At 41.5% G+C, this 21,190-nt stretch overlaps 1 protein-coding gene across 3 annotated transcripts in view; it reads right to left on the bottom strand.

Moving 5' to 3' along the window:
• ksr2 (kinase suppressor of ras 2) overlaps positions 1 to 21,190 on the bottom strand; it is a 91,331-nt gene that overhangs the window by 52,668 nt on the left and 17,473 nt on the right. For 2 of the 3 annotated variants that reach the window (XM_037099531.1, XM_037099532.1), the window contains exons 4-5: positions 11,203 to 11,238; positions 9,879 to 10,371 (exon numbers count right to left, since the gene is read on the bottom strand). In XM_037099531.1, coding sequence (XP_036955426.1) covers positions 9,879 to 10,371; positions 11,203 to 11,238 — 529 coding nt within the window. The remainder of the gene's footprint in view (positions 1 to 9,878; positions 10,372 to 11,202; positions 11,239 to 21,190) is intronic. The other variant, XM_037099533.1, reaches the window with a different exon arrangement.

The raw sequence follows: 21,190 nt of genomic DNA, 5'->3' as shown, positions 1-21,190 counted from the left end.
CCTTTTGTGTCACTGAGGAAGATCACAATGTTAAATAATTCTGACTTGGTTTTAATGCATTTGGGGGGAAATTAACAATTTTCACCATTTTGCGTCATTACTTGCTTTCTTCCAAATGTCACAGGACTGATTTCAACCTGTCAGTGCACAATCATGAATGGCAAATGATGGCTACCATTAATAGGGGTGACACAGCATGCACAGCACTTATTGAGATCATAATACTGTACTTTTAAGAGACCAGTGTACCATGGAGATTGTACCAGACCGTATTGTAAATTTATGAATTTCAGGACTTGTAATTAAGTAAAGTAAAACAATGGCACGTCAGTTTTATAAAAGTGAATTGAATTGAAATTGAAATTGAAAAAAAAGAAATATAGTCTTCCTTGTGAGCAATCAGCGGTTGTACACGTTGAGGTTTTATCTCATTCCCAGCCTCCTTACTTTATCGAATGCACGCCAGCAGATCTTCGGGTGTGTTTTCCCGAGCATCAAATTCAATGAGAAATGCATTTTCTTGATTCAGTCAAAATGAAACCATAGCTCAAACCCTAAACTCACTAATCCAAGTATTAAAGCAACGGCACTGAACGGGAGAACAGCTATCTGGCCCCCAGCCGTGCGTGTTAAGTGGTAGTTTTGGAGCACAGGCAGAGCAGTAAATGACATTGAACCTAAAAAGAAGGCGGAGGTCAGAGACAATATGGAACCTGGAGCAGATGTTATCTGTCTCGACTTTACCTTCAAAGAGAAAACACTGACATGAAAGCCCCCCGCTCGATGGCCTGATTGATGAATCATGTGAATAACTCCATTTATGGCTGTTGGTCAGTAAAACATTATCTACTCACAGCAGCTTGTGGCCTGTTTTGGTTTGCTTTGTCTCTGTCACAGCAAAGTTTGATATCTGTTTCCCTCGTTGTGGCGTTCGTGTCCGTAAGACAGATTCAAACGGAACTTCAGTGATCATTCTGGGGGAACTAAGGATTCATATAATTAATCCAAAATCCAAACAAGATTTCCACAAAACTGACTAAACGCTTTGAGCACAGCTTCTGTTATTCCAACTCAGAAAAGAATGACACAACTTTCAAGGGTAACTTTTAATAACCCACTCACATCCTGTTATCCTCCCCAACCAGCTCCCACTTGTTCACAAATCACCACAGAAAAACCATCAGGCTGATAAATCCATTCTTTAGCGGCAACAGTGGCATTTGGGCTAACCGTCGCTCCTAAACACTCATATAAATTCATAATCATGACTCCAATTTCTCGGCCGCCGGTGGAGGCCAGGATGAGCGCTCATTACGGCCGATGGATGGTGGGATGGATGGAGGGGAGGCTTGGCAGCATCTGGCTGTTAAGAGCCCGGTGTTGACATCCCCTCTCACCTGCCTTGTCATTAATGGCAAAGGGGCCAAGGACCTGATTAACATGGATGAGCTTTTGTCCGCAGAGAGACGATGATACACACTCACATTCCCCTTAAAGCACCACCAAAGCTGCTGTTTCCTCCATCCTTCCTCTCACACACATACATTATCTCACTCGTATGACATACATGGCCTGGTGCAGTACACTGTTCTACACAGTTAATGTCCCACGCAGCGGAGCATGTGGGGCCAATAATCCTCCGGGGTCAAAGGTTGCCCACTAATGTGTCCTGAAGAGAGGCGAATCTGTATCTCTGCCGAACGTCTGGGGAGCAGAGACATCAATTTGACGCCAGCTGAATTTTCAGAGGCCACTTGTGAGTTTTTCTCCTTCTTGACAGTGAAAGGCAATAAACGTGTCTGCAGATTACAGATCGCTCCATGAAACAGAGCTCAGCACCAGGGAAGAGTCAGTTGAGTCAACTGAGTTTAGTCGTGGAGGTCCGGAATTTTATAGTGAGATATTTTCTTAATTTTTCTGACTCTGGAGCTGCTGATATACTGGGGCTGTGGACGCTTTTGTTGCAGTCGTAGTTCCAGTCTATCCCTGTTCTAACAACAACACATGACGGAATCAGGCCCATCAACATGTTCAAATTCTGACCCACGACCTCTCAGTGGTTCATGCTTACTTGTAGAGTACTCAGAAACCGTTGGTTGGTCTTCCTTTTCATTTTAAAGTTCTGCAACTGCAACTGCAACTGCTTCTCTATAACCCCTGTCATTATACAACACAGGGCTGCATAACAATGTGGACAACCAGGAAATGATACTGTAATGCATTTTTTAGCTTGCACTGGGTGACTGTAAACAGCAGGAACAAGACGGTGACGATGCTATGGTCTGCATCATCACATTAAAAGTTTCATGTTTGGTGAACACTGTCTCTCAGCATTACTGCATGTAAGTCCCAGCGGTGGTGGAGACAGGACTCTATAAAGATGGTTGCACAACTGTCTCTGATTTCCCATTGCTCCCAGTTCATCCATTTGATTTCCTGCAACTGGCCTAAACTAAGGGCAGCCTTAAATCCAAGATGGATTGGCAAAGACTACAAACAACAAAGCGGTAAAAAATAACTGTTAATAAAACAAAACATTTAGCAAAATACAAGGGGGCGAGCAGCTGCAGGATCTGCATGCAACACGAGTATTAAAAAAACACCTGAAAATCAATTTGAGAGTGGTGTCAGGCTCCAGCCCTGTGAAGAGGTGAACCCATTTGTTTACATCTGGATTACAGACACAGCTGCCCTTTAGTGAATTATCTCTCAGTGATGTTCAACACCTGATGTATGTCAATGCCGCCAACACCTCATCGCCATTTCCCCTCGCACCGCTGAGGAAACTAAATCCAATAAAAAAACGTGTTTTTCTGTCGGAATCGGGAGACGTTACGGATGACTGTAAAATAACACATTGACAGTCTCTCAAAAGAGACGCATAATGAGAGGGGTGAGGGGAGAAAGAAAAGGAAACAGGGAGCGAAAGGGGAGAGGAAAGGGGGGGACAGAAAATATATGATGTGTACACCAGCTCAGTGAAAGCAAACAGCTAAATTAGTCATGGAAGGGATGCAAATTTGCTTCCCCTGAGCGTTGCATGGTAGAATTACCCTGAGAGAAGCAGAGGGTGAATCATGCCAACCCCCGGCACCATGTGATTTATTAGCAAACATCCAATTCAATAAGAGAGTGCTTAACATTCAAAAAGCTGTGAAAGTCTCATAAGGTGGCATTATCTATATGATATTACCATTTCCACTGGCAGGGGGAAAGGCAAGACAAGAGAGCGTGGAGAAACAAACACGCCCACTTTTCCAGAACGATCTTGGCGTGACGTGCCGAGTGGGACTGTGACAGACTGAAAACTCACTTGGCCTTTTCCACGCACGCATGTTACTACTCATTAACATAGACAACGAGGTTCATTAATTGACACTCCAGCCCGAAGAGCCTCTCCCCTTTGAAAAGGGCACGGAGAGAGGGAGAGAGAGAGGGAGGGAGAGAGGCATAAAGAAAGGAGAGGCAGAAATATAGAAAGGTTTAAAACATAAGCAAAATGAAATTGCCATCGCACTCCTGCTTAGAAAATTAAAGTTGAAGTGGCGCTGGGTATCCGCCGCACTTGTGTTTTATAAGCGAAACGCGGTGAAGAACTATCGAAGCCCTTAAAGGAATATTCCAACAGCAAGCACTTCTGTGCTGTTCGACATCATCATTTTCTGGTGATTAATGTGTTTCAGAGGGTATTTGAACTATCGACAGTATTCATGTATGTTTGTATTTTCTCTCCACTCATCATGTCGACTTCCAACTTTAGGTTCCCCGAAACATCTTACATTTCAACCTCTTCTGATTCTGGAGCCCTGGAACTCCTGGACTCACAGGACCCTCAGAACTTCAATTAGTAATTTTTCATTTATTTCCAAAAGAAGTAAATGTGTCAATTTAATAGCACCCCTGCTGCCCTGAGGTAAATAGTTCCCAATGACTCATGAGCCATTTGAGTATTATAGTCTTAAATGCCACCGACAGTTCAAACACAGGACTGTTACCTGTTACCTCGTGTACATTCCTCCTGACAGTCTTGCACATTTCGTTGACAGAAGATAAAAAAGGTCTCTCGGGCGACACTCATCACAGCTTAAATACCTACAGAGGGAATATTTGGGCTGCACAATTTATCGAAAATACAACATTTATACATGTTTTCAGGAGATAGATCTGTCTTCTTTCCTTCTCTTTTGTCTTCACTCCATGCATACATTTTTTTAATTAAAGATTCAATTTTAATTGTTTTTATCATTTTGTCTCTATTGTGTTTCAGTTGGATTATTGATTTTGCAACAGTGTCGACAGGATGAGAGGGACCAGAGAAAGATTAGCTTATTTCTTGGCTGTGTAGTTTGACTGATTCAGAGTGTGTGAGCCTGTACTGCGTGTGTGTGTGATTCTGTGTATGCAGGCGCTCAGTGGGATGGGAAGAAACTGACTGATTGCGGTAATTGGCTCTCACATTTCACATTGTCTCATAAGTTAATGCATGGAGAGGATGGCGCCATTAAGCAGTTCTCCTTGCAGGATGTTCAATATGTTAACAGAAAGAAAACTGTCCGTCTCTGAACATTTCTTTGGATGAATTGATTCTATACCGGGCGTAATCAATCGTGTCACGTAAAGTTAACAATGACCCGATGACATTTTTATAGCAGGCGCTTCAGTCATCCTGCCAGAACAAACAGTAATATCAGAGCTGTATTGATCTCATACAGCAGTGCTCTTTAACCCTGTCTGTGGTAAATTCCTTATGGGAAAAATGGATCCCAATCTGGACGTGCTGACAGAGAGTACATGCTTTTCGACTGATGAGCACAAGATCGGGATTTCATCCAGAGAAATGCAATGTCTTGTTACAAGCCATTTAGGCCCAAGAGAACATCTTCTCTTTGAATTCAGTGGATGGCACTAAAACAGGATTTCCATCCCTGTTGTGTGATGATTGAAGAGTCACATTTTGTACATAAACTTCACTGTTGTTCATTCAACAGAAAGTGAAGGAACTGAAAAATAAGTGAAAATTTTGTTTTTGCTTCACTTTATGTGTATTTCATTATCAGGGATTTTCACACACGAACAATACCTGGCTATAAAATGTCAACATCTTATACATAAAGTTAACTCAAGTTTTAGATATAAAAGCAAAAATGAACCAAGAGTAAAGTTAAATTCATTTGAAATGATTCAAACATACCTGGGGAATGACTCGTAACTATGAATCGACCAGTGGGCTGCTGCTGGAGGAAACACTTATACTTATTAAGTATTAAGTATTTCAGTATCTAAATGTGAACTGTTGGTCCCCTGCTATATATGCATATTTACTGAGAGTATACACTGAATGACTCAGACTCATTTCAAATTAATAACTTTCCTTCACTCCCCTAAACTTAGACATATCCCTGGACTCAGCATGTTTTTTTTTTTTTCATGCTGCAAAACAGCGTATTAATTATCATATGGGGAATGTGTTTTCCTACTTCACAGTCATCACAAATTGATATAGATGGTCCAGATATAAACAGGAGGGGTGATTGTTAAACTAACTGCATACTTTCATCAAGGCTCTATAAAATAGAACCTTACTTTTTGTCAGCCGGAACAAGTAGCACTCTGACAAACGGTTGGTTGAAAGGACTGGTTTCAACACACAAATAATACAAATACATGTTTTACTGCATCACAGTCAGCTCAGTAAAAATCAGATATCTTAAATGCTAATGACAGGTTGAGGCAGGTGAAAAAAAAACTGTCACTTGCAAATGAATTCACATGCTTCTAATTGGCAAGATAATGCTACTTGTTAAAGACACACCAAGCTCTATTTTTACTTTGCATTTATCAACCAAGAGCCTGAGTCATTACCATAGGAACAAGAAGGATCCGCTCACCATCTATCTCTTAAAATGTGCTGGAAAATGTATTTGACATCTTTTCTTGTGAACTAACACACCAGGGTGAGAAAATATCTGCACCAATTGTCTTTAGAAATTGAGATATTTAAAATAGTGAAACTCATTTTCAATGGGAGTGTTACGGGCACTTTAGCAATATCATCAAAATCGCTATTTTTAAAACACTAAGAAGGCTCGACACAACATGACATTTTGCTCGTAGTATCACCAGGGTCTCTACACATGAACACAAGCATTGAGAACATTGTTTGCTCTTTGTGTACAAAGTTTAATAAAAAGAAAGTTTTTTGAACAACGCACGTTAGCAGTAGCTTGTTCTACTAGCCGCTGTCCTCCCAGCCAGAAGTATTGATCTCCAAATGCGACGTCACATGGACGAGAGTTAAGGTGGAACACTACTGTCTTCCGGCAACAATGCAACGTGATATCTCACAAGAGCTTTCCAGCTTTTTATTTTAGTATTGTTTCTTATATGAGGCTCCTTTTTCAACTTCAAGGTCAATACCGTTTTTCGCTAACGCTAAAACTACAAATTACCTGTGCATTTATATGGAACTAAGTTTTAGGAGCGGTCCACCTTAACTCTCCTCAATGTTAAGTCACATTTGGAGATCGATACTTCTGGCTGACAGGATGGCAGCGAGCGGAACTAGCATCTGCTAATGTGAGTAGTTCAAAAACTTTCCTATTAAATCTTAAAAGTGCAATTATGCTGAAATTATGCTTTTATACGAAGGTTTGACTCGGGTACATTCACAAAAAAAGCCTAGGTTGCATTTTGGCAAGAGTTTCACTTTAACAATGATTCATACTCCTTTTCTGTACAAAATAAGTATGACCATTTATCCTTTTTAAGACTGTGGTTTCAGAGCGTCTTACAATTGAAACTGTTTAGCAGGAGCCAGCAGTCCTCACTTTTTCGTCTTCCAACCTGGTCATTTCTGGCAGCCATGCAAAACTGGAAAAATGCCATCACTAGTGCAAGGTTTGATCATACTGGGCTACTACAGAAACATGGTGGTGCAAAATGGTGACCTCTGTGGACGGGGAGAATGCAAACACAACAACAACATCTCAGTCAGCTTTCTCTTCTCTTAAAAACTTGGGTCAACCAAAAGTAAGATGGCTAATAAGTGAAGGGAGTTGAGCCTCTTCTGTATCAAGCTGAACAGAATATATCTCTTTGTCAGTAAACAGAGGATCAAACCAGACCTGAAACACAACCACACATATTTATATTTGCACTTGACAGGTGGTGAGAAAGAAAGAATAAAGACTCCTAATTTCCCCACACAGTTGAAAGTTTGTTTTCTTATGCATTGCGACTTGCAAAATTGAAAGCCGTCTCATCTCAGGGTGAGATTATCTCGGATTCATAGATATTACTGAACAAATCGGCGAGGAGGCAATTTGCTCATTATTTTTTCGGATGGTTCACTGCAAGCTGAAAGGAAAAGGCATTATCACGTAGACAAACACATTAAACCGGGGAGCACAAAGCTATAAAGCAAAAAGATGAGGGTCCACACGGGCAGACCAGAGTTTTTACATTAAAAGTGGAAACAATTTTCAGAAAAACACATCTTGTGCAGCGGAAGATGAATAAACATTGAAAAAGAGGCTATTGTGCACTACACAAAGGCCATAAAGATGTCCAAAAAGCACTTAATACCAACTCTAATAACAAAGTATAATGTAGCCAACCTTACTAAACACAGAGTTCATTCATTGAATATTCATTTATCCATTTTTAACATTGCATTGATTGATTGATTGTAAACTGATTGAAAACACAGAAGGCAGAACACAATTAACTACATTATGTCCCTAATGTGTATTATAGCAATTATGTGATGTTTTACTCCTTTAGGTCCATACAAATACTTAAATTATTACAAGGCAAAGGGGGACAATGGCCCGTTATTACACGTCACCAATTCACTTATCAATCAGTGCCACAACCAAATCCCAGTTTTAGTTCAACGTGGCATGCTGAGGATTCTTGCACATTCAGCTTCTCAGTCTATGTGCTGTATTATGCAGAGATAATTAGATATTAGTGCATATCTCATTAAGATAAAGGCAGAAAAATGTCTCCTGGGGTCAGAGGGTAATCCCTGGTTATTGTGTCTTGGCCACAGTGCCAGACAATTAAGCAGGAGAAGATAAGGACCTAAAGAGCACTGAGAGCTTATTAAAATCCTCCGGTTGGTAATAAGGGGAAATATGTGTAGTATGGAAGGAGCAGGGTATCATGGCCATCAATAGCCAATAATGTGTGAAGTAGACTCGTGTGTGATATTTAACATTGCTTTTCAGAGTTGGTTTGTACCGTGAAGTGTTTGCAAGTTTATTTTCATCCTGAAGTGAAAAATCAAGACAAGGAATAGTAAACGGTGTGGTGTGAACTTTCGGGCTTCTGACTGCATGTCACAGATGCCAACATTGCAACAAAAGCCAATTCCCATGCATGCAGAGAAACAAAGCAAAGTACGGGCGCCTCATGCCAGAACTGAACCACCCTGGCTTGATGCTTGCCAGCACCATCCCCCCGACCAATTATGATGTATTACAAGAGGTACTTGGCCATCAGAGAAGCCAGCAGATCTGCCCTGTCTGGATGAGCTACAACATTTCCAGGCACACATAGGCCATCGATTCGAGGGGCTCAGCTCACAGCCTGCAGTCTATCAGTGCTCAGGGACCGGTAATCAATTCTCTAATGCCGTTTGAGCCTATTCACTGCAGCTATGATCCACCCCTCATCGTGCGGATACAGATACAAACACCCACGTGGAAGAAGTCCTGTCCGCAAAAACCAAGCCCACGATAAATATAACCCAGATGGCCATCGCGAAAGCAGAGGATGACTCCCAAATATTAACTTACCAAGTGAAGCAATGGTAGGGCACTGTCATCTAATGGCATTAACAAAATGAGAGCAGCTCTCCTGAGGCAGGCTCTGGTTCCTGATTACCTAGCAGTGGTGGACCCTGTTTGTGGCCAAATCTGATCAGCATAGTGCCAGACACAAGCATAGTCGGTCAGGAACTCGGCCTTGAGGCCCCTTATATCTACCGGCAGGCCATCGGTTCTTTATGGGCAATGATGTCCTCCTGGGAATTAATCTGATTGGACTCTGGTGGAAGATAACGTCCGAGTAAAACTGCTGAAAGGAAAGGTGGGGCCCTAACTTCCTCTCTGTGTCAGTCAGATCAGATGGAATTACGTTGCGAGACCTTGTACAGATCCGGCAGAGAGAGGACCGACTCTGTGAATGTTCTGCTTCAGGCAGGCTAGCTGCTGAAATCAACTGACCGGTAAATAACTTGGATTATTGCTCCAAATTTCTCAAATGAGATCCCTTTGACAGTCGAACAAATTTGTGTAATAAGAAACACACAGCCTCGGACCTACAACAATCACGGTAATTTTGCAGTCACATCCACGCTGTCTTCCTTCCAGCTGTACACAATCTAACTTTAGAGTTCAAATACTTTAAAGGCAGACATAAGTTAACTTTTTGAAAACTTTGCAACAAACTGTGTTGTCTATAGACTCATCACCCAATGAACCTTAACATTTAAATGTTATTTACAGATTGTGGATCAACATTAATAATAGTATAATACCGTTATATAATAGTATAACAGTCACAGTTTACTTATTTTACTTATTTGGCAAATTAATGCAAGTTCATTGTGTACTGAGTATTTTCATATTGCAGTACTGCTGTTTTAATTCAAAGAAAGAATATGAAATCTTCTTCCACTGATGAATTCCTCCTCCACTGATATATCACTATTTCATATGCTGTTGTAAAATATACATAACATTATCAAAAATGATCAAAAATGGGTAAAAAGCACATAATTAGCAGCTTCAGATCCTGTGCTTGGAATTGGTATCTTTGTGTTTACATGTGGATCATGGTAATCACAGCTGCTTGAAAAGTGCGACACTTACTTTGGTGTCTGTGTGTCCTCCAAGCGGTTCCCCAGCTGGAACTCGTGGGATTTGCTGCGGTGCAGTGCAGTGAAGCCCGGCAGCAGATGGATGAGCTTGCGGCTGGGCGGAGGTGGCGTTCCCGGGGCCTTCACTTTGTTCCTTCGCCGCATTGGGGGAGTGCCGGGTGGGGTCATGGTGTTGACCACCAAGGGAGTCCGAGGAGGTGTGTGGCCAAAATGCCTCTGGCGGGGTGAAGGGGGCAGGGAGCGGTGACCAGTGTCCAAGGGTGGGAAGCCAGGGCTGTCGACAGTCAGTCGATCGGCATATAAAGGGGGCGCCAAGGCCTGGGGGCTGTGGCACATGTGCTGGTTGTACTTGGACTGGACTTTGGGGCTTTGAGCGAGCTGGAACCGGATCCACTGACTGGCCTCTGGCTGGCATACTGGAGTGTTTTCTTTGCCCGATTCAGAGGTCGGCCACTGGATGGACCAGTCCTGCTTCGTCTGGCTCCCTGTTGGAACAGAGATAGGCTGATTGGAGCCCAGGAAAACAACTGCTTGCAAAGAAGGCAGGTTAGAGGGTTCAGACTGATTACAAAAGGCCATACTTTCTTGCTTGGCTGTAGTTGTATACTGTATATTAATTTACCCAGAAGATATATAGATATATGTAGATATATATATACACACATAAATAGACGTATGTATAGATATATAGATATATAAACACTATAGTTTTAAGCACTGAGACCCCTTCCATTCAAGAAATCTCAGGGGCACATTTCTCAAAACCTGAGAATATGAAAGCAAAATTATCTGCATGTCTAAATATCGCTTTGAGTGACAAATTATGTGATTTTTTTTCTCATTTCAAATATCAATTTGGGTGAACATTTCTGCATAATATGGTGTATCAAGTTAAACCAAATTGGTCTGTATCATGCATTTAATACTAAAACATCCATTAGCTCTGCTTCTTGATTGCAGCGGTGAGAGTAAATCCTGGCAGCAGGCGGACATTTACGACCAGCAAATGTGCTCAATTTGGGTAATGAAGAATTAACGTTCGCTGTTATCTGTCGTGAATGAATTAGTAGTGCGGTGTTGTTCAAATATGCAGATGTGGAGCAGATTAAGCATGAATGGATGGAGCGAGCGAGTGAGTAAAATGGAAGTGTGTGCCAAAACAGAACAGGGCAAAGCTGCATGAGTCATAACACAAGCCGACTTCGACCGAAACTAAACTTTCTGCTCGATGAGAAACAAGGAGAAGCGCTGAGGCGAAAATAGTTTGAAAGTATGCAGCCAAGATGAGTTTCTGAGCTCAGATGACGATACTTTACCTCCATTACTGTGCAATTTATCCTCCTCAAGTTGTTCTTCAGAAAGGAACAAAAAACAAGAAGAGTGTGTTTATTGATCTGGCAGACACACAGCTGAAATAGTCTGCAATATTCTACTTTCCATCTGCAGTTATGCATAGCCGAAAGGCTGTTCAGCAACACAAAACACATTGTGGGTAGAATTGATCCTGGGTACGTTTCAGCAGATGCAGTATCTCATGCATGACTGATCTGGAGCAAAATTGACCTCACATGCTTAAAAAAATTGGCTGTTGACCGTGAAGCCACATTTAATGCAAATTGCTGTCAACAGCCCTAATACTTTGTTTCCTTTTTTTGTTTTGTGTCATTAATTTTCTTCCCAGCGACACTGTCTCTGAGGAACGATAAGCATCAAAAACACAAACTTCAAACACAATATCAACACCAGCAACATCAAATGAACCAAGAAAAATATCTCCCATAAAAGGTCCCGATGGAATTGCAAAACTTGATGGAGAAAGAAAGCCTGAAGTCTTTCCTATTCTGTAATGTTATGAAGAAGAGGCCGCAAGGAGGAACCACGAGTTGTGGGAAGAGATGGCTGCAAAGACACAAGGGATATAATATGCAGGGATTTTCAAGGCTCTCATTTCATTTTTATTTTCTTTAAATATATATAAATATAATAAAATATATTTTAGTCATCCTTATGTGGGTTCTTAAATTTCCTGTTAAAGCCCCCCCCCCCAAAAGAAAAAAAAAAGACACCCGGTTCAAAGACTATACAAGTTTTTCATTTGCCAGAGGTTATGTTTAGGGCTCCTGAAATGCAGCAAAACATTTTGTTTTAGCAGAGACAGTTGTGCAGTTAATGACCTGCCACTGGGAAGTATTTTTCAATATAGCAGCAGGTTAATGTGGTTCTGTTTGTTGTCTTTTTGAGTTAGCCTCAGAGAACTTAAAAAGAAAAGTTTAAAATGTATGTTTTAAAAACAAATGAGCCCCATGTGCACTGACATCTGGTTGCCACACTATATTGCTCATATATAGTATTAATACTCTATCTATCTATCTATCTATCTATCTATCTATCTATCTATCTATCTATCTATCTATCTATCTATCTATCTATCTATCAACTCATTTTGTACGAAGAATATTTTAGTTGTGATTTCATTTCAGAAAAGTACAATAAGAAGTGTATTTAGTGTACTTGTGTGTGCTTATGTGGAACAACTTCAAGTACACTTTGTGCACAATAAGTGTATTGCTGTGTATGTACTAATATACATGCTTGATTACTTAGTTTCATTTCTGCCTTATTTGTTGTCTCAGTTATACTAAAAAGGACATTTTGTAATACATTATCAATATTCTTCATTTTTATTTTATAATTTACATTTTAATTATACTTTAAATTAAGGATAACAAGTAAAAGTATATAGTTTGTACTTTGGGTATATGTATGCTATATATGTATTTTTTATCATTATTTACATTATTTACTTTTATTATTATATATATTTTTATTCTGATACAATAAAAGTGTTAAAAGGGGGAAAACCAATGATGACATCTTCAACATGGGATTCATTGATATTCACTTTATTCACTCCCCCCCCCCCAAGGTTTCTAAAATGTTTGCTTGACTTTAGTACCCTGATGAAGACCTTCAAGGTTTAAACCAGTCACTGTTTCATGTTCTGTAAGTAGCTGTGTCTCAATTAAAGGCTTTTAAAAGTAATCCAAGTATTTTTGTTGCTGCTCCAAACATGAGTGCTGAAACTGTAGCGTTCTAAACTAGCCACAGTTTGTTGCTCTGCCCTATGGCAGGCCTTCTTCCTAACAGTAACATCTGCTAAAGCACATGGGCTTTGTAGAATCTAAAGCCATCTGCCATAAGAATCTGACAAAAATAAACATCATTTTCTCAGAATCTTAATTGAAATGGATAAAAAAAACATCACAAGTCCATCAATTTTGCACGTCAAAGTCTGTTTTTACAGCTCTTGGGAAGAAACACTGCATGCGTGAAAAAAAAAAAGTTGTCTCAAGTGAAGGCACACAGCAGATCTCAGTGTCTTACTCATCCATTGTAGGAACAATCATCTTTCAAATGGAAAGTTCCAGTTGCAAAAATACTTTCTGAATGAGCAGCTATTCTTATCTCACTCTTCAGTTTTAACTGTGACACATCCACCAAATAAGAACAAACATATATTGATGGCTACTGGAAGATGTACCATAAACATAACATTATGGTAAACCAAAATGATGTCACTATTTAGCTCCCACTTGCCGGTTGATGTTTGCCGATTAATGAACCTGGTGTTGTCTTGGAGGGCACTACATGACACATGGTTACAGCCCCTGCACAGAACATGTTTTTTTATTAAAAGTACAACATCCAAAATAGAAAATTCTTTTTACTGATTTTCCAGAAATACAGATCACATTTTCAAGGATTGATTAGTGTCCACGAGCAGCCGTGATTAACACCTATCAGTATTAGCCAGTAGGGTCTCTTGAGCTGCTGCTGCCCTTGCCTGAGGACCACACTCACACTTGTGCCTGAACCCCCAGTAAGAGGCCCCCATCTCAACCCCTTCAGAAGGACATCAAGATGCAGAGAGGACGAGTGGGCCCGAAAGAGTGCTCATCCATAAAATGTACGGAAAGATGAAGGGGGGGGTTGCTCGATCAAGCCTCCTTTATTTGCAGGAACGAAAGCACGACAGGCCACTCGGATACGTAAAAGTTGAGCTGGACCCCTCAACGGCCGCTGAATAGATCACACCACTAAGGCTGAGATCACAGGAAGATGATTGCTTTTGGCCGGGTCTCGGTGTATTACCTGACACACGATGTGCTAACTTGTATTGTACACTCGGAGATTTGTACCTCCTAAAATCCGACAAGATCATTTCTGTAAAACATTTGATCTAAATTATGAGCTTTTCTTTCGATAATTACTTTCTCGCAGTGAGGCAGCCTCACTTTGAAAAAAAAAATGCTTTTGACAGGTCTTATCAAAGTGATACCCAAGTGAAATTTCTCTGCAAGAGAAGCAATGAACTTGCTTCAGGTAATGAGTCAATTCATGGAGCACTCTAGTATCTTAGCAACTGCTTCAGCCATATAGTAACAGGACCTGACTTATGAATTTTCTTGTTTCACATGATCTCACCTAAGCAACAACCTCGGGCAACAGACACACACACAAAAACCCTCGCTGCTAAATGAGATGAAAAACACAGAGTGAGCATAACCCCTTTGAGAACTGTTATTTCAGTTCATTTGCACGGCTTATGCTTGTTAGCAGGTAATTTTCAGAAGTTTCATGGAGGGAAAATAAACTTGTAAGAGTCTTGTAATTTATCATGACTTCTGGGGGCTAAATTTGACTGAGCAGTGACTTGTTGATATCAAGGCTTGACTATTCCTCATCAGTTTCTGTGACAGAACTCCTACTACAGTATTGCTATTCTTTGACTTTATCAGTGATTTTCTTCATGATGCATTAGGTCATATTTTAACAGCATCTTACTACAAAATGATCATAATGAACTTGCAAGCACTTTTTCAACTGCACAAGGTAACGATGACAGTGCTATAAGCAGACAATCAATGACATATTCTGCAGCCAAATCATGACATGGTATAGTACATTCAACTTGAAATATTACCTCCAGACTAAGACAACACTGCTGGGTGTCTGCTCTCTGTAGCTGGATTACTGCTTCTAATATGAATATGGGACTTGAAAAGAGAAATTGGCGAACCTGAAGCGGATCAAGTGTCCTATGAGATCTGCGTAACTGTCTTTAGCTGCACAGAAAACTCTTCACACCGTAAATTATGCGTATTTTACGCTGGTGAGTTCAACTTCAATATACTACTGCACCTCTCTTGCCCAAGGGTTACATTACGAGACTTAAACCATGCACAGGTTTGCGCTTGAGGTGGAAATCATGAATCATGTTGAATCACTTTGCGCAGTTCGGACTAAAAAGCTGTTGGATCACTGTTAAGATGCACTTCAGCTGACCTGAAATCATGCCAAGTGGTGTAATAGACCTGCAGGTCCACCTTGTCACTGTTGCGTTCAGCCATGTGGTAACAGCACAGTCCACTGTCATGTTGCCAATAAAACATGTATATCCAGTTAGACTTTCAAAATAAAGGCACCAACAGTACTCAGTTAGGCTTAGGGAAAAAAAATATGATTTTGCTTGGCACAGACTTTGTTTCCTGTTATCATTATCACCCCCTGCTGGTACTGCACCTTCAGATATACCATGACACTCACATGCTGTCCTCTAGTGGATTGGTGGGTCTATAACACATTTTGTTGTGACCTTTCATGTGGTCCGATGCTCAGCATTGTCTTCATTCAGTTGTACATCTTGCTAGTCGAAGCTGTCACATTCTGTTTAGTACAAAGCTAGGCAATGAAAGCATTGCACATAAAGTTAAGAGCTTGGCCACCTAGTTTTGGTGGCTTTCCTGGCGTTGTAATAAGTTTAGCTGACTCTGTTGTTATCAGTCGCCATTAAAGTGAAGCTCCTGTGCTGAAAAGTAACTGATTTGTTCACTGAAGATGATTTGTTCATCCATGTACGAAGGACCTCTACTTTGTGCATTCAATATGGAGATGGAGGCAAGTAAAGCATAGATCTGCCAACTCAAAGAAAGCTAAATCAGCTAGCCTTAGGCTGGCTATGATCAAAGTTCAAAAATACAACTGGATAAATAAAGCTCAAAAATAAAATTGTACGTTGTCGATTTTCATGATGTAACTATGTCTTGGCGATCAGGTGATAATAAGGGTTTACAGCTTAGTGTTTTAAGTACTTTTGTTTAACTTCTGCAATAATTTCATCTGACTCAAAATCAATAATGTGAATAAGTGCATTTCACACGCTCTCAGACCCATCCCGCAACAAATCTTCGTAGACCAATCTTTTGTCCCATGTGTAAGCAAACGCTAATCACATTAATGCATGACTACAGATGCAATTCATCACCCACCGTCTATTCTCTCTCTTCTCACCTGAGTAACCCTGCGACTCCACATCAACTGTCAGTCCAAACAATGCAGCAAGCATTTATGGCCACTTCTACTTTGCAGTGATTAATGCAAATAGCACGCCGCAACAACATTAACAGGACAATCTTAACATGCAGTGAGGCTTTGAGAAAGCCAGATAACAGCTTCATAATTGGACTAATTACCTCTAGATGTGTTGCTTCTCTGGGCTAAATGGCAGTGAAATGCCACTGGGACAGAGGCTGCTCCATCTTACTGCCACTGTGAACAGGATTTGGCGAAAAGGGCAATGGCTGCGTTCAATAGATGCAGTGTCCCCTTTTTAATCTTGTCTCTTTAAAGTTGAGCATGTGTGGACTTTTCTTGCAGTGTAATCAGTGGGACTCATAGTTCGACTCGGCTAATTAGTTAACAGCCAATAAGGACCACCCAGGGGTGTTCAGGAAGATGGGTGTAGGGGGGGTTCGGTCAATGCTTCTTCTGGTCGTTTTTTTTTTTCTTCCCTGTTGCATCTGCTCTTTTCTTTCCCAACATGACTGCGTTTCTCCTTCGCCTCCTGTCGCCACTGCCTCTCTCTCTCACCCCGATTCTCTCTCATGTTATTCCACGTCTTTCTTCCCCCACATGCCCCCTTCACTTTCCTTTCCTCTCCTCCGATCTCCTCCCTCGCATATTCTGCGCCTCCTCTGCCTTTCTACATCTCCTTTGCCCGCTGATGGCATTTGAAGCCAATTAGGTGTTTCTGCATGCGTGTGAAGCTGTCTCAAGGCAGGGCACGGGGACATTCCTTGAAGCTGTCATTACAGGGGAAAGGCACCGAGGAGACCTGTCGTGCTGAACTTAGATCAACGCTATTATCCCTATCAACAAAACAACCCAGATTCATGAAATTCTACATGTGAAAATGTTTGCTTGTCTTTTGTGTGTGTGTGTGTGTGTGTGTGTGTGTGTGTGTGTGTGTGTGTGTGTGTGTGTGTGCATTTGTGTGTGTGTGGACTTGTCTAGAGGGGCGGGCTGGATAATGAGTGTATATTGCGGCACAAAGGACCGACCGGCTGCCTCCGAATTGTATGACTCATCCTCATTGCAACCCGTGGACTGCAATCCCAAGAGCCTGTAGTGAAAAATTCTATTAACTTGCGCTGGTTTCCTTCCTTCACCATAACACCAACATACATTCGCTCATCAAGTTCTCTGTTTCTCTGGTTACGTGATGTATACACTGCCAAGACTGTAAAGTACATGAACGTCCCATGTCTGCCAATTTTAACATAAACCCTGATGACTCATAAACAGGAGCAACATATCTTCTTTGGAAAAAAAATAAATAAATAAATAAATAAATCTGTAAATCCCCCTCTCTGCTTTCATTCATGCTGCTGGAATGCAACAACCTCCAGATTTTTTTTTTTAAGACAAAAAATAAAAACTCTTTAAAAAGACTCAAGATGTAAGAACATCCTCTGCGTCTTGCTTAGCAGTGGTTAAGTGCTCAGTGCTCTCATGGAGCTGTGTAAGCCTTCAAAAGCACATGCACATCTCCTACTCGTACCTGCTGACACACAGGTACTCGTGCAATCCCGCCGACGCACGCGAACACAGATGTGAAAATGCGGACGATGTTTCGAAGCCATGACATATCTCCCTCTCCAAACTCCATCTGGGTAAGAATATGAAAAAAAAAAGCAACAGTGCCGCACACCCTTTATTTCCCTCGGCTGAAAGTGCCTCTCACCGCTCTGTGTGGGGGTTGTGGTGTTGCTGCGGTGCATTCACACATCTCCAGCCAGTCCCTCCTGTTAGAGAGCCCATTAGTGGCTCTGTGTGGCCAGACCCTGGCTTTGGAGAGCCAGGGAGAGAGAGGGGAGGAGAGTACGGTTGAGGCAATGGGCGAAGAAGAGAAGCAGATGATAAACAATAAGCAGGGAGGCAAGAAAAGGAGAGGAAGAAGGGTGCGAAGTGGAGAAATCAAACAAAAGCAGAGCAAGAGAAATGCAGCCCAGACCTTAATGTTGAAATCTGAAAGTAGCAGATATTTTTTAAAGATCATACTAGCTGTTCCTAGCAATTAAGTTCTTTAGTTTGCTGAGCATGACCCATGTTTGACCCCTTTGTTCATGTGGTAACAGGTGGTTGTAAATGAGGGGAGATCATAACCTGATCGGTGTTCAAAAATGGTTTCTAAGGTCAGATGTGAATGGCCTCCATGACCTTTAACCACTCTACGGTCTATTCTGGGACTTTCACTATTTATTCCAACTCCTACAACAGTTCAAAAGTGGGAAAGAAATGTAATATTCAAATCTGTTTGAATTTTTTAAAACTTGTGTTTCTGAAAAATCCTTCATCAACATGATCTGTTCCCCATATGAATAAAGTAGCAGTTCAAGGTTTAATTAATTCAACTATAAAAACATAAAAATCACAGTGCTGCAATCCTCATCAACTAAATGTGATTACAAAACATAGTAAAAAACTAGAATTAGCACCTTGCTGTTGTATGCACCAGTATAGTTGCAGCTTACATCCATGTCTTTCCAGACTCATGTAGTGAAGACTTTGTAAGAATTAAATAAAAAAAGTTTTAAGTGGAACTGATCGCATGTATGACATGTATAAATCAGTGAACACTTTCCAATGAGAAAAGACTATTCTTAAAGCGGACTGAAGGAGCGCTTCATTGAATAGTGAGCTCAATATCAACAAAACCAATGAGTATGTGTTGGACTACTGCTGTACACTTTGATGTCACAGCGAAGTTGACCTTTGACCTTCACTTAGCATATCATTTCTTCAGCTATCAGCAAAAATGCCTTTCGTGAGGTCACAGTGACCTTTGACCTTTGACCACCAAAAGTTCACCTCTGAGGGAACTGCCTCCTCCAGGTGTCGCTGAAATATCGCGTGCACCAGAATGGCAGAAATATGAATGTTGTGCGCAGTTTGGGTTGGTACAGCAGACAGAGTGAATGACAAGGATCCTGCGTGCACTGCTGAAACATCAGCAGAGACCAGAGGTTTTAAAATCACAACTAGTCTGCGCTTTAACATCTCAGGATCTTTGCTGTCACAAACTAAAAACAGGAACTCTGCAGTGACCTCTCGTGCAACAGATGTAGGGGAAACTACAAGTCAATGGTGAGGGCAGAGGCCGAATGAATGGAGGACTCAGCATCATTAGGCGTGTCTCTGAACACCAGACCACAATGTAAACACAAAAAACCCCCCACAAAGGTCAAAGGTCAATGAGCACATGTAAGTGTGAGTCACCACATTTAACTGAGGTATGTCTGTTTCTAATCGAGAAGGTGAGATACAGTTGTAAGCTCCAGAAAAAGCTAGCTGATTTGTTTACACATTGTTTGCCTTTATGTTTTGACAGATTTTGGGGCATTTTTTCACTCTGAGGACGTCATTTCTGTCTCTCTATTATTAGGTCTCATGTAATGCTCAGTCACGACAAGACATTGGGGGGGAAAAAAATCTACTTCAGGGGCGAGGGGCAAAAAAGGAATCTAAATTGGTACATCTGTTCGATGCAGTGTGAACATAACCAAGCTCCTAGACAGCGACGCCAAAAGAGAGCTGCTCCTCAGAGACGGCTGACTGGTTTGAACCCAGCTGGACTCGACGCGACTGGGACCGCCTGACGGGCTCTGCCAGGGGACGCCTGTCTGCCTGCTTGTATGTCTGTATGTCTCCCCGTCTCTCTGGACAATATCCGCCTCCGTCCCCAATCAAGCCGATGAGACAGAATGATAGGATGGAAGTTGGAGGAGCTCACAGGAAGGCGAGCACTCCAGCAGTCTGACAAACGAGCACAGGGACCAGCGGAGAGGTGTGAATATTTGGAGAGGACAGCTGAACACCTGCAGAATCACAAAGAGGCTAGTTTTTTTTTCTTCTTCTTCTTCTTCTTTTTTTTTTTTTTGGAGCTCTGCTGTAAGAAAACCTGTTCGTCTGAACATCTGAATTACATAGAATATCAACAAACTGCTTTGAAGAACTGTCAATTTAATCTAATCTAATAAGACACTGTTATAAATTAAGCACAGTTTTGTTGAGGGCACACTGACGAAGTACACGTCAAGTTAATTTGCTTAATTGTTTAGCTGAGCCATCCATCTGAAAAGACATCTGTTACAGAACTGTGTGTGTGTGTGTGTGTGTGTGTGTGTGTGTGTGTGTGTGTGTGTGTGTGTGTGTGTGTGTGTGTGTGTGTGTGTGTTTTGAGTGGGAGAAGAGGAGAAACAGATATGTTATCAAATGGGTTTACGAAAGGTTGTTACTAAACCCAACAGCCCAGTTTTAGTGATGATCTACTGCCCCCTTCTGGCTTTTTGGCATCATTGCAAAAGCTGTGACCCAACGGGCTGAGAACAGAGCGCGGTCTGTAACGCCACCTGGTGTCCAGCCGTGACACAAAAGAAATGCAATGGCGGCATGATGCTCCTTTTTGAAACAGAACACAACAAAGACCAGGTGACTATCCTTGAATTGATTCTTAGAGACATTGTGTTGGATCTTACACCACAATCTCTAAAATCAAAAATGAAGCTTTAAAAAACAAACACACGTGCCATCAGATATCTCCTGTACCAATAAGGCAGTTCCACAAACATTTGTATGCATTTCACCATAACTGCATATATTTTAGCGGTTTCAGCTCAGGGTGTAGAGCAAGTCTTCCACTACTCACAGGGATCACAGGCTCCTCCTCATGTCCTTGTGAACCCTAAACTGCAACTGGTCCTCAGGCCAGTGTCTTGCATGGTAGCTCACTGCCCATCTGTGTGTGTGTGTGTGTGTGTGTGTGAGAGAGAGTGCATATGTGAATGGGTGAAGGAGAAGCAAATTGTACAGCACTCTGCACACAAGCTCTATTTAGAGGCAGCATTTGTTTTAACCTTTAACAGCATACTCCCGTGCAGACAACACCTGCCAGAGCTTAAACCT

Source organism: Acanthopagrus latus, chromosome 5 (assembly GCF_904848185.1).
Source record: "Acanthopagrus latus isolate v.2019 chromosome 5, fAcaLat1.1, whole genome shotgun sequence".
NCBI classification, from domain to species: domain Eukaryota; kingdom Metazoa; phylum Chordata; class Actinopteri; order Spariformes; family Sparidae; genus Acanthopagrus; species Acanthopagrus latus.
This window is presented reverse-complemented; position numbering and strand designations above follow the sequence as displayed.